Raw genomic sequence first — 22,101 nt, 5'->3', positions numbered from 1 at the left:
ATTTAAGGGTTTTATTATCACTTCTGTATTCTTGTCATTTCTGGGAAGCAATCAGCTAGTAGAGTGGGATTTAGCAGGAAATAATTTTACTCGCTCGCTCGCTCGCTCGGTCAATCGATTCCTGTAAACGTTTTTAGCTTGTTCCAGCTGACAAGTGGATAAGGCCGGGCTTGCGTTTATTTGATAAGTTTTAGGGGCTAGAAGAAAGACACCTTTAAGATATTGCAAACGAAATGATGAACTTCACGGTCGCGGCTGAGACTGCTTAACTGTCAAAAACGAGGACATTGCGGATCTCAGATCAAAGTGATGAGCTGATCTGTCGCATTTGGAGCCCTTCAAACCAAAATATTGGCTTACGTGGCTTAGAATACTCAACCACCCACAAGGAGGATATTGTTAATCTCAGTTCAAAGGAATGAATACTGCCGGTCTGGAGTCCTTCGATTCAGGTTCAAGACACAGGCCCTCGAAAACTAAAGCGAAACCTCGGACTTTACACGGGTTTTTAAATTCTCAAGACCTGGACTCTATAGTAGGGTAAGGTTGTTCTTAAACGCCGCTTGCAGTATGCTAAATTTTGTTTATTGATTTTGATTTAATTTATATCAATTCTATTAACTTGTGCACTTCGACGTACAACGAAGGTGTAAAATTCCATCGACCGATGGATCATATATCCTTTTCGTGCCTCGTGGCACATAGGGCCTTCTCGACCGATGGATACATACATATAAATGCATAAATTTTCTTTTCACACGAATTCGAGAGTAGCTGATAGATAGTAGCGATGGATGGGATGGCTTTGACAGTTTTGAAGCGAAGCATTGTGTAAAATTGATTAATATCACATGGAGAATTTCACGCCCGGGAGAAAATAGATGCAACGACTATACCAAATAATATATCCTATTTTATTAAATTCTCAGCCTCGGATATTGCATTTCTAGCGTATTAGTTCGGTTAATCCCGGTTATCAGCTCATACACCGTAGTTTGACCTTATAGGGAAAGAAATACCAAACAATGCCATCTCAATATAACAACAATAACGGCCACAAAGTTCGGTATGACACTATTTAATGGTACGTATCTCTGAAGTTTCCTTTAAAATCAGAAAATTGCACGATTTTACAATTTAGATCACATAACAACAACAACAATAACAACCGATTACCTTCAAAAATTTCAGGATAGCTTGCAAATCCTGGCGGTAAGAGGTTAGAACCGATCGAAGAAATTCCTCAACTGAGAAGAGCTTAATGCCTGCCGTTATGTTTCTACGCATTTACGAGGACTCCAGTTACAATAGTACACTTGAACGTTTCTTGAATTTGAGAAGTCCGGCTGTGTCCGACTTACTTCGCTCTCGATTTTTCATTCAACTCCGTTCGCAAAGAGCTGCGCGTGTCATGTGATCATTACGTTGTCGCTTTGGTCGGAAGTTGCCTCAACACCCCGTCGTTTTAATTTGAAAGAAATTTTTACTTAAAATAAAATTCAGCAAACTTCAACAGCAATACCCAAACGCGGAGAATTTAATAAAACAACTATTCCATTCGCGCTTGTTGGATATGAGATTGCTACGCGCCTCGTTGGCTATTTACCACCTCATATCCAACGCGCGCTCATGGAATAATTGGTAAATATCCTTACTCATGAAAGTGATGAAACTATCATCAGCCACAGTAATTGATGTTATAGTTATGGATGATTCTTTATAACTATCATAATTCATCATTTATTATAATATTAACAAAAGTTGAAGTACAGTACCTACCCGAATGCAGCGAAGCTAATCGAGTCGGGTGGAGCAGACTTTTAAAATCAGAAAAAAGGAAAAGGAAAGGAAAATTAACTAACTAATTAAGAGGAATCACTGGTGTAATCTAGTAATATTGTTAGCTTTATGCCATAAGTAGATCTTCAATTGTAAGCGCATTGAGGCTCGGCAAAATGCGCATAGATTAACTGTAAATTAAATTAAATTAAATTAAATTAAATTAATAGGACAGTATGGGGAATATACTCACTTATGTCAAATTAATGAGTCATACTTGGCGTGCATTAAATCACTTTTTTTTTTATTTCTATACAGTGTCATCCCAGTGGTCATGGTGGATGACACGTGGCATCACATGTGCGTCACGTGGGAGAACTTTGATGGGTTGCTGGATGTTTACAAAGATGGAGAAAGAAAATTTCAGTCTGCTGGGTTTCGTACAAGCTTACTGCAGAATTTAGGGATTCAGGGTAATGTTACTTCATATACAAAAACTCTCTAAAAGTTGTTTTTTTTTTTTTTTTTTTTTTTTTAAGTAAACAATTTTCGCTTTTGACTCGTAATTTCTAACTAAGGTTATCTTATAGAGAATTGTTTGGTGGTTTGGTTGTTTGGTTGGTTGGTTTCTTTGATTATCTGTTTGTTTCACTTGATCTTACCTTTGACCTTTGAATTTCTGAAGCATAAACATATACAACGACGAATAATGCTCACTAACGAGATATTAACAAAATTAAGTCTCCTAATTTTCAGGTATTTTTGCGTAAACAAATTGGGGGCAACGAGGAATTTTTCATTGATAATTAAACAACAATAATTCCAAAAAGCTGTAAGAGGATACACAACAATGTAGGGCATTGTCTTCCAAATTGAAACTTAATTATCTCCGAAGAAATACATGGTTAGCCCCAATTTCCTTTTTGAATTCTAATCTAATCTACTTTTCCGACATACTGTAGTCGTGAGCCTCGAAAAACATCTCGAGATGTGCAGAACGTAGCGCAGTAGAAAAAACAGGCAGCGCCCTTGAATCGATTGGCTCCATTTGTTATAGTTCGTTAACTAAGCCTTAAACGTGTCTTCATAGGAGGAGGAACCATGACATTCGGTTTTAGATCTCCAGGAGTAAATTCACCAGTTATCCTGGGAAAACTGAGTGGATTCAATCTGTGGAGTTATTCAACCAAAGCAGAGGAAATACTCCGCATGTCACATGGATGTGGGGGTGAAGCGGGAAACGTGAAGGCCTGGGAAACAGTTAGAAAAGGTTTGAAGACAGAAGTGATGGTAAAATGGAAGAGATCGTGCCGTGATCGAAAAGGCAAGTCATCTATGAAGTGAACGTTTTAAAGGTTTAAGAAACTCCGTCGGTGCTATTGAATCCGAAAAGATCTCTGATGAACAGCTACCTGCAGGGCGGGGAGAGGGGGGAGTCCAGGAACTAACTGTCCCTTTCAAAACTTGAGCTTGAATCAAAATGTATTTGTGTTAGAGAAACCAACACTTAACACCTAGCATAGTGCAGACCAGTATTCAAAGTAAACTTAAGGAGTGTGTGGAAAGTGACCGAAATTTGTTGTTGTTGTTGTTAATTTTTTTTTTTTGTTTTTTTTGTTTTTTGATGGTTTTTGGTTTTTGTTGTTTGTTTGTTTGTTTGGTTTTTTTTTATCATCATGAATACAAGTCCTTCAGACGACGATATAACTTGGCACATCAATATACATCATGTCGTTGCAACTGACATCTTTAATACGGCAAACGGCAATCAGAGAATACCAAGTAGAATTTAAAAGATTCATGCTCTTCGAACTAATTTCGTTAATCGTGGATGTAAACCAGTGCAATGGCAGAGAGAAATTATTTTACATTGAATTCATAGAAAACAGCAAGGGTGGGGTAAATAGTTTTCTTTAAGATTTACTAGGTGAAATTTTCCACTTGCATTCCTGCTCTATAAAATTCCTTGATCAGTCGCTGAACTAAGAGCTGTTTGTCCAGGTAGAAAATGTTTCACTTCTTTTCCAATGTGAAAGGCTTTTCCCTCTTCAGGTGACCGAGTTGTGATGGGTAGCAACACTACAGTTTTCAATGAAACCGCTGTCCTTGTGAGCCCACCGTATAACAGGTCACGTGACTGGCATACCAAGTGTCTAAAGTTTCGTTTCATGATGAGAGGGCTTGGGAAGAAATCAGTAACAATTTATCAACAGCGAGATAACTATCGGCAAGTACCCATCTGGTCTTGGAAAGGGAGCACTGGTCACAACTGGATTTACGGACAAGCTCCATTGAGCGCCATATCGGCTTTTCAGGTAGGGCCGTGTATAACAGCTCTCATAATTAAGCGTTCTTCGAAGTAACATTAAACGCCCTTTCTAAACTGAAGGCGGTGTTATACTTGGCAATGTCTAGTGCAACTTACCTAGCAACGTTAAAATTAAAAATAACGCGTTTCGGAATGCGCAAAGCGAGCAGGGACGTAGCTTAAAAAACCTCCTGCAGCGTGGCCCCCATCTTTTCGAAAAGTTGAAATTGCTACACTGGAATTAATTTTTCAAGCTTACCCAATGTTTCTTTTCGGTGAATATCTGTTCAGAATATTCCAATTCGTTCTCACGAAATCAGATTGAAGTGTAATGATAAAGTGGCGTTTTCTTCGTAACGTGGAAAAATTAGATCAGTTTGCTTTCAAGGGGACATAGCAAAGAAGTGTCCTTTAGAGTGTGAAATAAGGTTGGCTGGGATTTTCGAAAAGCCAACTTCAGCTTCAAAATTCGAAAAATGAAAATGTTTTTTAAACTTTTCTGCAAATAACTACCGGGTGATAGTTGCCCCGGCCTGATAAGCGAAGCTTCGTAGGCTTATGTGCTAGTTTTAAGAACATTAAATTTCTACTAAACCGTGGTAACCTGATAGTGTCTCTCTGTGGATGAATACAATGTGTTCAGGGCGGCCATATTGCAGGAGCGAAACAAAAGAATTGGAAAATAACTGTATTTTTATGCAAATATCTTTTATTATTTGGCTCCTCCAACATGGCCGCCATGAAAACACTCTATACTTTCGCGTCACTTGTTCAGGTTTAGCCAATCAGAATCGAAGAAAATTTATTACTGAACTGTAATATTATTTTAGATAGCCACACGAAAAGCCACACGAATTACTGCATGGTGCAACACCGTCTTTATGGTCTATCAGGGTACAGTTCTAAATACGTTTTACCAAATAGGTCTTCATAAAAGGTAAAGCGGAAAAGGTGGAGGACTTAATTGCATTGACAGGACTATATGTTGAGGAGGATCCAGCTGGATATTGCCAGCACAGTCCTCAGTTGGCGAAACAAGGTAAAATAATGTATATTTTGCATTCAACGAAATACAATTTAGAGAGCAAATAACCAGAATAGCCGTTTTGGGCGGAAAAGGGAAGAATAATCAGTTCGTGTGTGTGTAAGACCTCAATCAAGTGATATCCTTTCCACAGACTCTTTCGAGTGAGTTCTGTACATAAAGTTTGCAGTAGTCAAACTACAAACTGCAGTCCCATACACAAACGTCGGTTGCTACAACAGTTTGTTGCGAAATCTCGATGTCTATAACATGCAGTAAAGAGAAAGAAGGAGATAGAAATATTTCCTAGTTCTCTGTAATGTGCTTGTTTTAACCACTGTGTTATTTAAAGGGGCCGGCTCTACGAACCAGAAAATAAAAATAATGTTTCATTACAAAGATAAGTAAACAAGCAAACGTCCTTTCCAGCTTACTTTACGATTTCTTCGTTTGAATCATCATCACCATCAACATTTATTTGCCTTACTAAAAAAAAGAGAAATCATTCAATTTACAAGTTAAGGTAATTTTTTTTTTAATTTCATTTATTTATTTATACAGGAAATCTGGTTTAGCATAGCTAGTTTAAACAGAGTCCTAATTAAATAGGAAATAAACAAATAACAGAAAATCAATACAAAATAGCACACTAATGGCGAGGAGACCTCAAGAAACCACCAGGCTTATGAGAGAGGCCACCTCGGCTGTCATTAATAAACAGAAAATTTGGTGCTGCGTAAGAGCCGCTTGATCAATTCATGAGTTTACAGATAAAAACTGCAACATTTTTCCTTAAAGGTGAAAAAACTAGATGAAGAAGTAATTGATATTGGGAGAGAGTTCTAGATTTTGGGACCTTGGTAAAGGACTGTAAATTGCTTAAGATTTGTGTGACAAGAATGCGATCTATAGTGGTTTGGCTGTTCTCGTTCCATACTTATGCACTTGGCTACTTGTTAAAAACAAATTCAGAAACATGAATGAATGAATCTGAATCGGAATGAAGTGATCATAAATGTTAACTTAGACCCCGTTCACACAAATCCGGACACATTAGAAAACGCCATTTTCGCCCCCAAACCGCGTCAAATATCTTCCGTCCACAATATCGTTTTCGTATCATTTTTGCCGTCCACGCTAAAGCTCCCTCGCCCTCCAAAAAGCTTAATTCGAAGTTGTGGCGTCTACGTTTTAAAGACTAGATGACAAATTTAACCACGCTTTAAAGCGTTTTCAACAAGACATTCTTTCGGAGGTCAAAAACGACTCTTTAGTATGAGTGTGATCTTAAAAATTTAGTAACTTTTAAAGACAGTTGCAACAGAAAAAAATAGAAAAACTGGGCTTGAGTTATAATACTTTTTGTTGTATTTGTTTGTTTGCATTTTTGGCTTGTTTGTTTGCAACGGCGCAGATTGCTATCTCTGTTTTGATGGTCTTTCATTCATTAGACTTTTTTTCTTTTCTAGCCTGCAGTGAAAAGTTATCCAACATGTCAGGATATTTCTTCTCGCCCTCCTTCCCTGGGTTTTACTTAGACGACAGTTTTTGCACGTGGCAAATCACAGTACCAGACCGCAACATCATTCGCCTCACATTCCTAGAATTCCGCCTGAGGGACCACCCGACCTGCGAAAACTGCTTTCTGGAAATTTTCGATGGTGGCGACGAGACTGCGCCCTCGATAGGCAAGGTCTGCGGTTATAGCTATCCTCCGGTTTTTGTGTCTTCCTCAAGCTACTTGACAGTTGTCCTTCGTTGTCATGGTAGACCACCCATAGCAAGATTTAAAGCCTTTTATCAATCTGTTGCAGGTAAGCATTTCTTCTTTTCTTAGTCTGCTCCTTCAACATTTCTTAGTCAGTTAAACATGGTATAGTGTTTTAACTTTAAAAGGCCCCAGTCTTGAACGAATGGATCGTACATGTGCAGTATACTTAACTTTTTCTTCCTCTAAACAAAATCATCCAAACGTTCCAAGATGGCATATTTCTTCCGCTTTGTTTTGCAAATCGAATCATACTACAAAACCCCAAGCTATAACTTTTCAGGCTTTTATTCCATAGCTGTTTTAGTTTGCAATCTTTTGGGTAGAATTAGGTTTACTTGAGAAAGCAAAATACTTGGAATAACATATATGGGATAATATAATATGAGGAATTTCGGGACACATTGCATTCATTATTTTGGTTGAGTTTTTGTTTTATTTTGTCGGTTAGGTAGACGCAACGTAAACGAAAGTTGGCCATCGCCTTTGTTTATTATCCCCGTTTAGCGATATCAGACCGACTCAGGAAAAAAACGTTGCTGGTTGCGATATTACGTTTCCCTGTAATAGCTGAAACTATAGAGAAGTGGTTCCATAATTTCTGTGCTGGAGTTTGAACCATTGCAGGAGTTCATTGTTTGAAGAAATTATGAGCCACATCGACTAAAATTAAACACGGTGCATACCTTTAAAATACGAGCAGGAACTTTCGCGACAAGTTATACAACTAGTAGTAATCAAAGATTGAGGAATGCGTTCGATGATCTCAATCCCAGGCTCTCTCTCCTTTGCCAAGTTGGTGATGATGTCATCCACCCCTGCAAAATCTGCGGGGGATGTCAGATACGCGTCCCAAGATTCATTCATTTAATCAACGTTGTCCCATAAAATCTCGACTCCAATCTGTAATAGGGGTGCATTCTTTCTACGTCGAACGCAATAAGATATATAGTTATAACATTTTCAGAGTTTCTAGAAGCTAACCCAAGGTATTCATCATTTCTGTCTTTAGCTCATGATGATCAAGGAGACTCTTGTTCGCGTCAACAAGGTGAGAGGTGTAATCCGGGAAGAACCAGTGGTTGTCAGTTGAGGAACAAAAGCAATTCAATTTTTGTTTTCTATCACGCTCTTTAATTAACTTGCTAAAACCCGCGCAGTTTAGTTCTCTAACAATAAAAATCAAAGCTAAATCTAAGCGTGCCGGCTTCCAGCGCTTGGCACCGGTTACGCATTAATGTTAACTGCAAAGAGTTATTTTAACTTCAAAATTACAATCAAATTAACCCCTTGGAGGTATCTGAATTCCCTTATTTAAGTCCAACAAAGAAGTAAATGACTCCTGTTTTCGAGTAAGGATAAATCCAAATAAAATGCTTTCTATTGCAAAGTAACAGAGTTAATGCCATTTCCGTCCTGACATATATTTTTTACTCCGAGTTTGTTGGTTGTTTGCGTCTTTGGGGATTGGCCTCAATAATTGCTTTAGTGTTATTCAACGATTTTCGTTAGTGAAGTGTTTTACTTGCCTTTCAAGTAACTAACTTGATTTGCTAATCAGGAATTTGCACACGTGTATCTAGGGTGTCCATCGAGCTGTAAATGTGAAGCGTTTGGTGAAGGTAAAGACAAAAGGATTCTGGTGACAGGAGAAGACTTGCTGACAGTACCTAGCAACTTTCCTTTCAACACTAGAGCAGTGTAAGTTCAGGATCACCAGTTTAAAAGTACTGTTGCACTAGGCAATTTTTTTGCAACTTGTCTTGCAATTTCGTCGCACCGTTGCAACACAAGTTGCCCGAATCGTTGCTTAATGTAACATGCCCTGAAATGAACATGTCTCGCAACGTTTTTGTTGCAGTCACTGTTGTGAGAAGTAGAACCGACTTCTACTTCTCGCAACGATTGCGGCAACAAAAAAATTGCGAGACATGTTCATTTCAGAGCATGTTACGTTTGGCAACGATTCGTGCAACTTGTGTCGCAACAAAATTGCGAATCAAGTTACAAGAAAAATTGCGTATTGTAGCAGCGCCTTAATCTTGTCTAACATCTCAAACATGTTTTAAAAAATTGTCTAACTTGCCTTCTTCAAGGGGTATCGAACGGTTCCTTTGAAGTTTCCAATGCTCGTAAAATTTGGCTTCCGCTCGAATACATTTCAAAGTTTCCAAGGGCGTTTCTTGCCCGTAGTCGCATGTTAATTTTCGTAAGTGCTCGCAGGCTTGGGTTATCGCAATGGTTGTTAAATTTCTCGAATTCTCCTTAGCGTGTTGGTAGATAAATACATCTACCTCTGGAAGATTTCGGACATACTTTTATAGCTACATTAATAATAAAGAGTAGAATAGTAGAAACATTACTAATTTTGGCTTTATTTTTTTACCGCAGGTTTTTTAAAGAGAACCGAATATCTCAAATACGTGAGAAAGATTTCGCAAATCTCACAAAACTGGAGCATATGTGAGTATAAAACTGTACTTGGCCTCGAGGCAGCATCAAAGCGTGTACACTATCGTGGTAAACTGAATGCTTTTATTTTTCTTATTTTTGTTTCAAGTGACATGAGTTTCAACATCCTTCTTCGCCTCGATGGAGACTCCTTCCAAAATGTGTCGTCTGTTAAAACATTGTAAGTACCCAAAACACAAAATTAGACTTCAATTCGTCGTTATTTTCGTTACACGTAGTAGCGATAATAGAGTGATATTTGAGTAATGAGCAACAAAGCTTAGAGCCGCAACAACTGAAGCGCATTGTGCGAATTGAACCTCGCTCTCTGCAGTTCGCGACCTCATCGCTTACTTCTCGAAGATAGCTCTATTTTCGATTTTATATCGCGCCCGAGGGAACGAAATGACAGCTACTCTCTATCTGTGAATAATTAAAGTGGCATGCAGGCACACCCGCCTCCACTAGTTCCACTCTCTTAGCATCAGGGAATCGCGGATTCCTTATCCGTAAAATGCATACACAACATTACAGCTAGGTGTGAGTCGAATATCCCACAATGCAATGCAACCAAACTGATGGCTTCATGAAGAGAATGCAAGATCGTTTTCAAGGTCTTGTTGCAATCCAATGCGGTCGCCACTTGCACTACAGTGCATCAATTCCTTGTATGCGACTTAAGGCTTCTTCTATTTTTTATTATTTTTTTAACGTTGCAGGAGACTCAACTCCAACTTTTTTCGCTCTCTCCCTGCCGGTGGTCTCTCTGGACTTCCTAACCTTCGTGTTCTGTAAGTATCACAGGAATGCTGGAACATTTGACTAATATAATATAATGTTGTCTGAAGAAAGAAAACTTCATACACGCTATGCATGTAATTGAGATAGAAACTAGAGCATTTTAATTTTACTTCTTTTTTTTTTCAGCGATTTGGGAAAGAATCTTCTTCGCAAAGTAGATAAGGAAATGTTTGATGGCCTATCACGCTTAGAGGTTTTGTAAGTACAGACTTGTATAATGTGAATATCAACGACAAAAGGTCTTTTTTATTTACTTATACGTGATGAATGCGTTTACTAATAAAATTTCTATCGTAATTCGGACGTTGTTGTTCGATGTTTAGGAGCCTCCGTTCAAACCAAATAAAGGAGATAGAATATGGCGCATTTGACAACAAAAGTAACTTAACCCATTTGTAAGTACTGGCATACTTAATTCTTTGTACTCTAAGTTTTGTTTCATCTTTGTTTTGCTAAAGTTTTTTTTCCTGTTTGTTTAAACCTCCTGTCCGGTTTCACATTGCGTGATCTCGTCTCTCTTTAATCTGTTTGAGGTAAGTTTGGGGAAGTAGGTATGGCGCAGTGGTGAGAGCACTCGCCTTCCCCCAATGTGGCCCGGGTTCGATTCCCGGACTCGGCATCGTATGTGGGTTGAGTTTGTTGTTAATCAGGCTCGTCCCTTGTGCCGAGAGGTTTTCTCCTGGTACTCCGGTTTTCCCCTTTCCACAATTCTAATTTGATATCAGTGGAGAGTGTTCGCAATTAGCTCTCTGCGCTAGTGTACACTTAAAGAAAGTAATTTTTGTTATATCCCAGAATGAAGATATCATCTACAATTAAAAATGCTGCTGCATATCACAATTTCTGATGAAGACATGCACCGTCCTCAAAACAAATGTGGTGTAGTTGAGACTTTAAGACTGAAGAAAGAGTGCCAGTGCATTCTCGTTAAGTCAACGTCTCCTTTTTTTCTCTTTATACTATAATTTAGATACCTTCGGGACAACAAGATAACAACGTTGCCAAATGGCCTGTTTGCGGATCTTTCGAAACTGAAGTTACTGTGAGTATATGAGGCACCAAGATCTACACTTTATTTTAAGAAGGAACAATGACTGTGTTAACAAAATTTGAATCAGTCCTGGGCTCGGCTTTTCGAAAGCCGGGGTAAAGTCACGTACTCAGTCATGTTTCCCTGTCTCTTGTTTAAAAGTGTTTTCACTTCTTATTTTTGACTTCCAGTTTGTAGTAAGTAAAGGAAGAATTTTAGCAGCATGTCCTTGAGCTACTGACAGGAGAGTTGGCATAAATGATTGATCAGTCGTAAGGCATATTAAAAAATAAAAATCATCGTTCTTCCATGCGATTGACTGTTTCCTAGCTAATCATATTTTGTCTTTACTTGTTTTTCTAGGGACCTAAGCAGCAATGAGCTGACAACAGTTACAAAGGACACTTTTCGTGGACTAAAGTCATTAGAATATCTGTAAGTCTTTTTAAAGACCATATTACAATATAAAACCATATTAAGGACGGTGCCTACTATTGTTACTGCGCATACGTTCTGCGCATCTCGAGATATTCGGGTTTCCTGTGGGTGGTGCCTACTAATACAGGAATATTTTTGCGCGGTTTAAAACTATACGGAGAAAGCAGAACTTAGCAAATGCTTTTAATATCTCATAAGAAAATTGGGAGTCACCATGCATTTTTCAGAGATAATTAAACTTCAATTTAGGAAAAAATCCCATACATTGCTTTATATTTTGGCGGTTTTTAGAGATATCATTGCTTAGCTATCTCTGAAAAATGCATGGTTACCCCCAATTTTCTTTTTGGATTCCAATAAACCGGACAAAAATACTTCGGTATTAGTAGGCACCGTCCTTAAAATATGATTTCTGGTCATTCACTCTTGGGTCAGGTCACTAACACGTCACGTGACCATTAGACAAAGAGAAATTTAGTTGTAAGCTATTACAAAAAGTAACGTGTCGTTGGGTAATGCGGGCGCTCCTTCGGCTTATATGTTTGTTTGTTTGTTTGTTTGTTTGTTTGTTTCGTTGCTTTCAAGTGGCTGTCAAGAGATGGTTCATGTACAATTTCCTTGTTTGGCCATTCACAAATGATAAATGCACAAGAGGCAAACTAAATGTTAATACTACAGGGCAGGGATTTTTTTTCAGGGGCTCTGGTTTGCAAATTGGAGATTTTTTGCGTTACTGAGATCTAATTTTTTTCTTTCTGAGTTAGAGATTCCCTGTAAACTCTAAACACATGGAAACGTGTTGTTTGTCGCACTGCTGTAGCTCTTGTGTTCTTTTCACTTCAACATTCTTTTTTTAAAAGGAAAGAGGCGTTAAAGTAAATATCTACAAGTTTAATTTTGTATCAAATATTGTTACTTAAAAATTCCACCTAACATTTAGTTTTGCGTGACAAAATTCGCGGGAAGCGGGAAGTGGGAAGTAATTTTTACGTCTTTTTCAAACAGCAATCGTAAAAAGTTTATGCCTTGTGTTAAATTGCCTCTTTTTTTCCTTAGCTTATTTATATTGTCCCGTTATATTTTCGTCGCAGGTACCTGGATCAGAACAAACTATCGGAAGTACCGTCTGATACATTCAGTCAACTGACTAATCTTAAATCTCTGTGAGTAATTTTGATGACATTTTAAAATAGTCTTCTGACTAAATAAAATGCGTCTCATCGTGAACATTTCTCTTATTTCCCACACAGAAAACTCGACCGCTTCATCCTGTGCTGTTACGCGAAGAAATCGATCGACGGCGTTGACTGCGATTCCCCAGTCGATGAATTCTCCAGCTGCGACGACCTCATGAAGAACAACACGCTTCAAATCTGCATCTGGATTCTCGGTATTCTCGCCTTCCTTGGTAACCTCCTCGTTATAATATGGCGCTTGATCGACAAAGAAGAGAACAGGGTTCATTCCTTCTTACTGACAAATCTGGCAATCGCTGATCTCTTTATGGGCGTGTATCTACTAATTATCGCCATTATGGACGTAAAATGGCAAGGGCAGTATTTCAAACATGACATCAAATGGAGATCTGGCCTGGGCTGTCAAATCACAGGCGCTCTTTCCATGCTCTCCAGCGAAGTCTCCGTTCTGATTTTAACTATGATTACACTGGACAGACTCATATGCATCGTGTTTCCTTTTCGATTCAAACGCCTCACTTACAGAGCCGCCGTGTTCAGTTGCATAGGCGTTTGGATATTTGGTGCAGTGATAGCTCTAATCCCCATCACTGGAATAAACTACTTCTACGATGAGAGCGGGAAATTCGGTTTTTACAGCCGCTCTGCTGTCTGCCTTCCATTGCAACTGTCCGCAGGGCGACCAGCCGGCTGGGAATATTCAGTCGCCTTTTTCGTCGTATTAAACTCCATTTCTTTCATTTTCATCCTGGTCGCGTATATATCCATGTTCTGGACAGTAAAGCGCGTTTCCCGCGCAGTGCGATCCACGAATCTAAGCAAAGAATCCGCCATGGCAAAACGTCTTGTCTTCATCGTGATGACCGACTTCTGTTGCTGGATGCCCATCATTATAATTAACATTTTATCCCTAACAGGGAATTTTTACGATCCAAACAAGATTGCCTATGTGTGGATAGCAGTGTTTGTCCTTCCACTCAACTCGTCCCTGAATCCTATCCTATACACGTTTTCCACTGAGAGGACTAAAAGAAGCTTAAACCGGAAGCGGAAAAGCGTCACGGGTTTGGTCCTCAAGTCGCTGGAAAGTCGTATGCCGGGTAGGTACAAATTTGCGTGTAAACTCCAGCGTCGGTTGCAAAAAAAAGTGTGAGTTTTCTGCAGTCGTTCCTTCCCTTCCTCAGTAACTGACCTTCAGAGGAGTGATCGAGTAAAGAGCTCGAGAAAATCGTTCGAACGCAGAGAAAGTTGCATTGCTTAGGGAACTGGTCATAACAAGTTTGTTCGAAAAGGACCCACCTTGTCTGGGGTAGAGTGGTTATCGAAGACACCACCTGTCTCATGAACATTCCCGACAAAATTTTACTGGCTTTAAAATTAGAGTTGACACCGAAACATTAAGGACGGTGCCTACTAATACAGAAGTATTTTTGTGCGGTTTATGACTATGCAGGAAAAGCAGATCTTAGCAAAGGCTATTGAAGGGGTAACCACGCATTTTTCAGAGATAATTAAGCAACAATATTTCCAAAAAGCGCCAAAATACAAAGCAATGTATGGCGGTTTTTCCTAAATAGAAGCTTAATTATCTCTGAAAAATGCATGGTTACCCCAAATTTTCTTTTTGGATACCAAGAGCACTTGCTAAGTTCTGCTTTCTCCGCATAGTTTTAAACCGCGCAAAAATATCCGTGTATTAGTGAGTACTACCCATAGGAAACCCGAGTATCTCGAGATGCGCAGAACTTATGCGCAGTAACAATAGTAGGCACCGTCCTTAAGCTAGCAAGAGTCAGCATTGCTAGATAAACAAGAAAAGTGAGGTTTGAATCTCATCATAAACTTTAACTGTTGTATAGAGAGGTGGCTGTGCAATAAAGACACCATCTTTTGAGGTTGAAGAAGGTGGGTACAGGCAGCGACCATCTTCTATTTTATGGTTTGGTGGGCCCTGTTCGAGTATAGTAGTTTTGACAACTTCCCTTAGAATTTAAGCGGCTTCTCCATGAAGAGATACACCTAGATAGTGCTTCGATTTATTTTCAGGTCGAAAACAATCGGTTGACTGGCTGAAATCGTCTGATGACCTCACTTTAGTGACTAACGTTATCGCCAGTTCCAGTCCTATCCCGGACGTGAGGGCACCGGAGACATGGGAACGACACTATCAGCAGGTGCACGCTCGCGCTAAACTGAGGTTGATTGAAGAAGTGGATATCTTGCAAGATGATATCGCAGGAAAACGTTTTACGGTAAGTGGTCCCCTGAATGAAGAATTGCCAGCTTACAGCAGTGAGTGTAGTTGCGATTTATATTCAATGTAATTAAGGCGCATAAGGTTGCATTGGTACGTCAATTGATCGTTTGCATGTAACGTCATGTCCGGCACGTTTGGTGGACAAGAACAATAAGATTTTTCTCATCTGGAAGTTAGCTGCCATTTTTATGCAAATTTTCTTTTGTTTTGTCCACCAACATGGCGGCAATGCAAACCACCTATTAAGCGTTACCCTTAAGATTTCACCAAGAACACTTGTGTTTTTATGCGAGAGAGGTTTAATTTCTCCATGACGTCCTCAAACATGATTGGTCAATCGTTTTGAAGTCGTTTTCCTACAAACCTGAAGCCGTTCCACTAAAACTACCGTATCAACAGCCATCACAAAAAACTTCTGAAAAGAACGAAACGAGAAGCACCCAATAGCAATGCCCCATTTACAGTTATGTACTTGGTGACCTAGCCTTTGAGTAGAAGCGAGGGTGGAGTTGTTTTGGTTTGTTACAAACCGTTCAGCTCTTACGAGGAAATGTTAACAAGTTAGCTTGACTCACTAATAAAAGAGCTAGAAGGTTTGTATCAAAACAAAACCCAGCTTCAAATGATGCGACGCCTGTTCCATTACTTCGGTGATTTTGTTCAAGTTAATATAGCGCAGTATTGGACTGGGTAACAATTCTTAAGTTACCTTACGTCTGCACGATGTACAATCTGTGTTCCTTGTTATTTTAGGGTTATGCTCTAGCCTGGTGCGAAGAGGAAAGTACGCTTAGTATGGTGTTACTAAAATACTTTCCGAAAGAATCCAAAGAGGACTGGAATCGAGAGGCGGAAATAGCGCAAAGCCTGACTTGTAGTGGTGGACCGCCCAGCAACCTACTTCGGTACCGCTGGAACTCAAAAGGCAAGATAGAGATAGTGTTTTCTACGTATGACCACCTTTTTTTATATATATATCCTTCATTACTCTTCTTGTACAAATGCAAGTTAAACTGCCTGTTGTTTAAACCCTCTAGACGTTCCTGGCTGTTAGGGGGCCTTCGTACAAACATCCCTAGCGGCCAGCATTGGATAGCTCATCCTATTGGCAGGGTATTTTTCTATACATTCAAATCGTAAAGTATACAGTTTTTGTTCTCTCTCTAATCTTTTAAAGCCTTTCGCCGCCTTCATGTAAGCCATTTTTATAGCACTGGAGTTTCATTCTGTGACAAACAGGTTGCAATTAGAGCGAATTTGAAATGTTTCAGTATTGCGACGATCATGTTCATGTTAGCGAAGTAAGTTGTTTATTTTTCTGTTCTTGTTCCTCAGCTCGCGACCAAAGTATCGAACATGGGAAAAAGAAGATTCGTGATTTATACCCAAACAGTTTGTGAGTTCTTTTCAACAATTCTTTTTTTTACTCATGTTTTCCAAGCAATTGGTTTCAAGCAGTTTGTCCTTGATGTAATTATGTGTCGTATAATTTGTTTTTTTCTTAGCTTAGCTCTATAACTGCCTCAGAAAGCTCACGTCATGTTCTCTGATTAATCAATACAGATATGCTTTTTACATCCAATCGAAGATAAATAAAAAAAATACTTGACTCAAATACCTGCTGTTTGTTCTAATTTCTAATTGGTCCTTTTAGTTAATAGGGTGTTTTGTTGTTTCTAGACAGTCTTAAGGACGTTCGCGCGAAAATGTTTTAACATTGATTTTTTTTTCAAACTTCTGATGCAGTTAGTCTATGAATTACTTACATCTGAAATGCAAAAAAAAATGGGGGTCACCGACTTCATTTCGGAGATATGACATCTGCAAGTTTGCGCTTATTTTGAGAAATCGGTCCTCGTCACTCGATATGACCTCATCGGTTGTTGAGGCAAAATTTTTAAAAACGAATCGCTGGAGACAAACTTCCATTGCCGAAGTTTATTTCAGAGGATCTATTAAACAAATAAATTCCACTTTTATTATCCCTAAAGCCACAACTAATCTTTAATAATTGTATTTCCACCCCAGAAGTGGCACAAAATGTGCGGAGTTCGATCGCGCGTGGGTAGATAAATTTAAAAAAAATAAACTTCCCACATTGATTTTTCTTTCGTTTGACGACAGTAAGCAGATATCTGTCAAAGAAGGTTAACCGTCCAAAAAAAATTGGGGGTCACCGACCTTTTAAAACCGCAAAATCCAGTTGAAGTTGTCGAAGATGTGAGAAACTTACGGAAGTCACGTTTTTGCGTGACAGGTCGGAGAAGCACTGGAACCTAAACAGGATTATCTATCCCATAATTCACAGCTCACAATGGTTGCTCGATCGTTTTTTGTTTTCGTGCGAGTGTGCTGTCAAACCTCTGATCGTCTAAGTTGTTTATTGTTATTCTACCTTCAAAACTTAAACAGCTGTTTAGCCAATGACAGGAAAATGCATCTATAGCCGTGTGCGAGGCGAAAATGTGAGAAGTAAGCTTATTTTTTTACCTAGAATAGGTATGTGGAGATTGATTGTACACGGGATTGGTGATCAATAAAATTGCTTTCTTGTATAAGGGTAAGACTTTCTCGTTTACTGTCAAAACTTAAAAAAGCTTAAGGTGACTTCGATTGACGAATAGACTAAATAAAGTATTGCATTTCAATTATTTTATTATATCGAGAGTCAAGTAAATATATTAATCTCTTGGCGCGAAATACCCGCAGGTATCGATGCCTTTTCTTGGACTTTTTGTTGCAACCTTAACCCGTCTAATCGTTTCACGTCGATTTTTCGTTTCAAAACTGTGCAACGGAGATGAATTTCCCCCTTTTCCCTCTTTTTAATGCTGTCACGTCGGCCGACATGTGTATTTACCTCCGTCTTCCTCCGTGTATCGTCAACCATGAATTGCGCGTGACATTGCTTGGCGTGTGCGTTACCTGCGCACTAAAGATGCGCATAAACAATTAGCGCGAACGTCCTTAAGACAATCGTTCCTTTACAAAAAATTCAGACAAAACATTCAGTGTTTTTCTCTCTTTTTCACAAGGCTTATTTGTTATGAATTTGTGTCAAGCTCCACTTTAGAGGATTTCCTTTGCGACAAAGGAACTGTTCTTAACTTCGATACAGTCTGCGCCATAGCCAGTGACGTCATCAGTGCTATAGAGCGACTTGAGGATCTTGGGGTACTTCACAACAACATCACAGCAAACAACATTCTGATTGGTCAATACCAAAGGGTAAGTTGACTAGGTTGACTCTTTTGCACTTTAACTGTTTTCTTCTGTAGTGTTGTTTGACTTCGCTACCGCGTTCGAAAAAATTAAAATTTTTTGATTGGCTGCTCTGTATAAGCTCCGTAACGGCTTCCATTGTTTTACCGAAGAAATCCTGCGGTAATAAAATTCCAGTACCCCAGAGTCTCTCCTGGCGCCCATCCGCTGACCAAAAAGCCTGAGGACTCTGGGTAGGGCCCCACTGAATATCACTTTCGTGATGTGGGCTCCCTGTATAAAGATTGTTATTATTGTTATTATTATTATAGGAGATTGGTTCCCCAGAGTCTCTCCTGGCGACCAACCGCTGGCCAAAGAGCCTGAGGATTGACCCAACCATCGCTCACTAAATTTAACGCTGCACTACCGCGGGTTAGCATTTACTATTATTTTTTCTTTCTTAATTTAGCTTCCGCCCATTACAGCAGTATTGGGTGGATTTTCTCAAGTATCCAAGGTGAATGAGCGCGGCGCCTTTACAAACTGGGCGGTGGATGAGCAGGTCAACTACAGCACGGATATTGAGCAATTTGGACAATTGCTGGCTACCCTATTGGGGCACTGCCATGGCTCTAGTGAGTACACTCAGGTAAGAACGGTTTTTATAGCCATTTTAAATTGCAGTGATTGATACAGGGGTTCCCTCCTCCTCTCCTCTCCCCCCCCCCCCCCCCTCCTCCTCCCTAATTTTTTCAACCAAAACCGAGGCTTGCGGGGCGAGGTGCCGATATATTTCGTTTCACAAAGAGAATCAAGTTGAGCGTTCGGTCCTACAATTTACCTAAAGGTGTGGATCCACCACTGAATGGTTACTATTAAACTTACTTGTCCTTTTTAAGTTTAAATTTTAAGTTTAATGAGTACAATTAACAATTGTTTCTCGAGTGCACGTTCGATATGAGATGAAAGATAGCCAACGAGGTAGCGCAGACTTTATTCACAATCAAGAAATATTGCTAGATCTTGTTGATTTCACTTTGCAAAAACGACTAGCACATGTGCATTACATGCATGTATTTATGTACTGAGTCGTTGCATCAATCTTGTTATTTGAAAGATGAAGACAATGACAATAATAAGTATGATGATGCTTTTATTTGTTTATAAAACTACATATAGAAAAATTCAGTGGCCTTAATGACTTAATTTACTAAATGCGTTTACAAATACAGTGTTACATCGTCATCATGCATTACATACATCACTGCTAAAGAATGTCTTCTCAAAACGTCGAATGTACTTCAACAAAACTCTTCTTGACTTTGTGAATAAATTACACTGAAGGTAAAACATTGAGAAAAACGATGAAATTAAGGAGCAAACTCTTACCGATTAGAAAGGAAACACGAAACGCTGGGAAATTAATTAAAGCCCGAAATAAACCCCGTCAATTATCAAGACATGGGATTGTCCTAACTCTTGAGAGTCATGACACAAACAGGGAGTTCGTATAAGACCTTTTCTTATGCAGCTACAATGATATGATCCCTGTTAGATACTTGAGACTAGTTGCTGATTTTCTATATCAGTTTTACTACTTTTGAATGTTTTTTCTTCTCCAGCTGCATGAAATTATGAACCTATGCTTCCAGGAGACATTGCAGGAAAGACCAAAGGCGTCTTACATCCGGGAACTACTGGAAGAAGCTTGGTTTTCAGTGGGAGTCTGGGATACTTGTCTTTAAATCAACTCGTTTAAAGTTTTATTTACAAGGGACTTGTATTGCTATGCTAGTATTTCTAGCGATGCTTAGATTAATTTATTTGGAAAATTATTTTGCATATGGCTAACAGTTTAATTAATAAAGATATTTACATGAACAAGGCCACTTTGGCAAGAGCACCGCTCTAAATCCTATGTTTGAATTGGCTTAAGTCTATACAACGCAACCCACTAAAATGCGAGTGTGCTCTTTAGAGAGCTTTACTGATAGTTTTTCATTTAAGACTTGTTTTTTTATGTAAATAATGTACAGATCGTAAAGTAAATCGTAGAGTGAAAAAGTAATAGCACACATTCCTTCCAAAGCATAATTCAAGTATTTTCTGTTCTATCCGTAGCTTTTAGAGAACTTAACTAGTGATTTATTGTCATTTTTCAAAGTATGTATAAACATCTTAATTTCAGTAGATTAAGTACCAGGTTACATTTTGAATAAAGTATAATACGACAAATGTTTGTCTAGCGTACCTGTAATCGCGTAAGGAAATCAATGGAAGTCATTAACGACAGTGCCTCCTTTTTGCTTCCGTTTCACGGGAATAGCCGAGAAACCGTACTATAAACTTATTCAAAGGTTTTTTGCACGATTTATGGCTATGCGGGAAAAGAAGATCTTAGTAAGGGATATTTGAAAACGAAAAAAAAGGAAGAAAGAAAGAAAAAAAGAAAATTGGGGGTAACCCGCATTTTTTAGAGACAACCAAGCCTCAATTTGGAAATTAAATGTCATAAGTTGTTTCTATTTTAAAGTGTTTTTTTTATGTGTGTGTTGCTCAAATACCATCTTCTTTTTGGATTTTAATGTGCCTTCCTAAGCTCTCCTTTTTCCACATAGTGTTAAACCGAGCAAAAAATACCTCTTTATCTGGAGGCACCGTCCTTAAAAACACATCACCAGTTGTTCATACGAAGACTTTTTAAAAGGGGAAGCGCAACAGGGATTTGGTGTTGTTTCAAACTTAAAAATAATGTTTCATTTTTGTGATGAATTACCCCCCTAGTTTACCACTGAAGTCTGTGGCCACAAATAGAATGAGTTGTGATGGATTGCAATAAAAAAAATGTTAGGCAAACGTTTATTAAATTCTCGTATTTTCGTTTCCATAATGCGCTACAACAGATCGTAAGTTGTTCACTGAAACACTCCCCACTACAGAAAATTTGGGGAGATTGGTACGAGTGAGAGATTATGGGATCGTTTGTGTAGACGGATGGAAATTGCACCGATGAATAAGTGTATTTCTCGGCAGTCAGTTAAACAGCAAAAATCTCTTAGGTGAAAACTATTTATCAAGAGCTACGCTACCCCTAAAAATGCCGAAAAATGCACTTAATCGTCGGTGCAATTTCCATCCGTTTACCCAAACGATCCCACAGTCTCTGCGCTGTAACTCAGTCTTCTCAGAGATTCTGAAATGGGGAATTCAATTTCAATAATTTAGTTGGCGTCTCTCTCTATTGGTGTTCCAAAAAGGCTGTTCCTTGAATTGATACCCCAAAACAATGCTAGACACCTTATAGTGTTTGCACTATGTAATACTGTTAATCATGATAGCCCTGATGTAGAAGAGAACTGGGCCCGGTTGTTCGAAAGCCGATCAACGTTAATCCCCGATTAAAAGTTAACTGAGGTTCTCATTTCGCTCGTTAAAAATGTCTTAGCAAGCTAATTTTAAGCTAATAGCAAAGAAAAGGCCAAGTCAAAATTGAAGGACAAAAACCTTTCCGTAATATCTTTAATGACTAGTCATTAAAATCGAATGAAAGTTCACGTTAACCCAGGATTAGCTTAATCGAGCTTTGAACGACTGGGCCCAGAAGCCCATTTGCTAGGCAAACAACTGAGACATTAGAGCTCCATTTAGGCGGGGAACGTCCGTTTTGAGGTTTAGCACTGATCAACTCATTTAGGCCAAAGCACTGATTTTATAAAAGGTTAGTTGTCATCTGTTGCCATGGCTAACTCTGTAAAATACGTTAATAATTACCACTTTAGTCAGCTATCCCTCTTTGGTCTGGTGGAAATTTGATAATTTTTAAACTTCTTTCACCCTTTGAAATA

General features: G+C 38.9%; 1 protein-coding gene across 1 annotated transcript in view; it reads left to right on the top strand.

Annotated features, from left to right (window-relative positions):
• The window catches only part of LOC146456261 (MAM and LDL-receptor class A domain-containing protein 2-like), a 77,530-nt gene extending 56,936 nt beyond the window's left edge, over window positions 1–20,594 (top strand). Inside the window, exons 40-61 of the mRNA XM_085093288.1 lie at window positions 2,098–2,252; window positions 2,870–3,103; window positions 3,832–4,094; window positions 5,012–5,126; window positions 6,581–6,925; window positions 7,892–7,930; window positions 8,463–8,580; window positions 9,271–9,342; window positions 9,440–9,511; window positions 10,050–10,121; window positions 10,258–10,329; window positions 10,455–10,526; window positions 11,102–11,173; window positions 11,525–11,596; window positions 12,691–12,762; window positions 12,850–13,895; window positions 14,842–15,047; window positions 15,806–15,977; window positions 16,388–16,448; window positions 18,088–18,280; window positions 18,726–18,905; window positions 19,879–20,594. Coding sequence (XP_084949414.1) covers window positions 2,098–2,252; window positions 2,870–3,103; window positions 3,832–4,094; window positions 5,012–5,126; window positions 6,581–6,925; window positions 7,892–7,930; window positions 8,463–8,580; window positions 9,271–9,342; window positions 9,440–9,511; window positions 10,050–10,121; window positions 10,258–10,329; window positions 10,455–10,526; window positions 11,102–11,173; window positions 11,525–11,596; window positions 12,691–12,762; window positions 12,850–13,895; window positions 14,842–15,047; window positions 15,806–15,977; window positions 16,388–16,448; window positions 18,088–18,280; window positions 18,726–18,905; window positions 19,879–20,001 — 3,826 coding nt within the window. The 3' untranslated portion in view covers window positions 20,002–20,594. The remainder of the gene's footprint in view (window positions 1–2,097; window positions 2,253–2,869; window positions 3,104–3,831; window positions 4,095–5,011; window positions 5,127–6,580; window positions 6,926–7,891; window positions 7,931–8,462; window positions 8,581–9,270; window positions 9,343–9,439; window positions 9,512–10,049; window positions 10,122–10,257; window positions 10,330–10,454; window positions 10,527–11,101; window positions 11,174–11,524; window positions 11,597–12,690; window positions 12,763–12,849; window positions 13,896–14,841; window positions 15,048–15,805; window positions 15,978–16,387; window positions 16,449–18,087; window positions 18,281–18,725; window positions 18,906–19,878) is intronic.
• Window positions 20,595–22,101: the final 1,507 nt, after the last annotated feature.

The sequence above is a fragment of the Pavona decussata genome, unplaced genomic scaffold (assembly GCF_977016875.1).
Source record: "Pavona decussata unplaced genomic scaffold, jaPavDecu1.1 SCAFFOLD_260, whole genome shotgun sequence".
Classification (NCBI taxonomy): Eukaryota; Metazoa; Cnidaria; class Anthozoa; order Scleractinia; family Agariciidae; genus Pavona; species Pavona decussata.
Note: the sequence above shows the minus strand (reverse complement) of the source record. Positions and strands in the feature narration are given on the sequence as shown.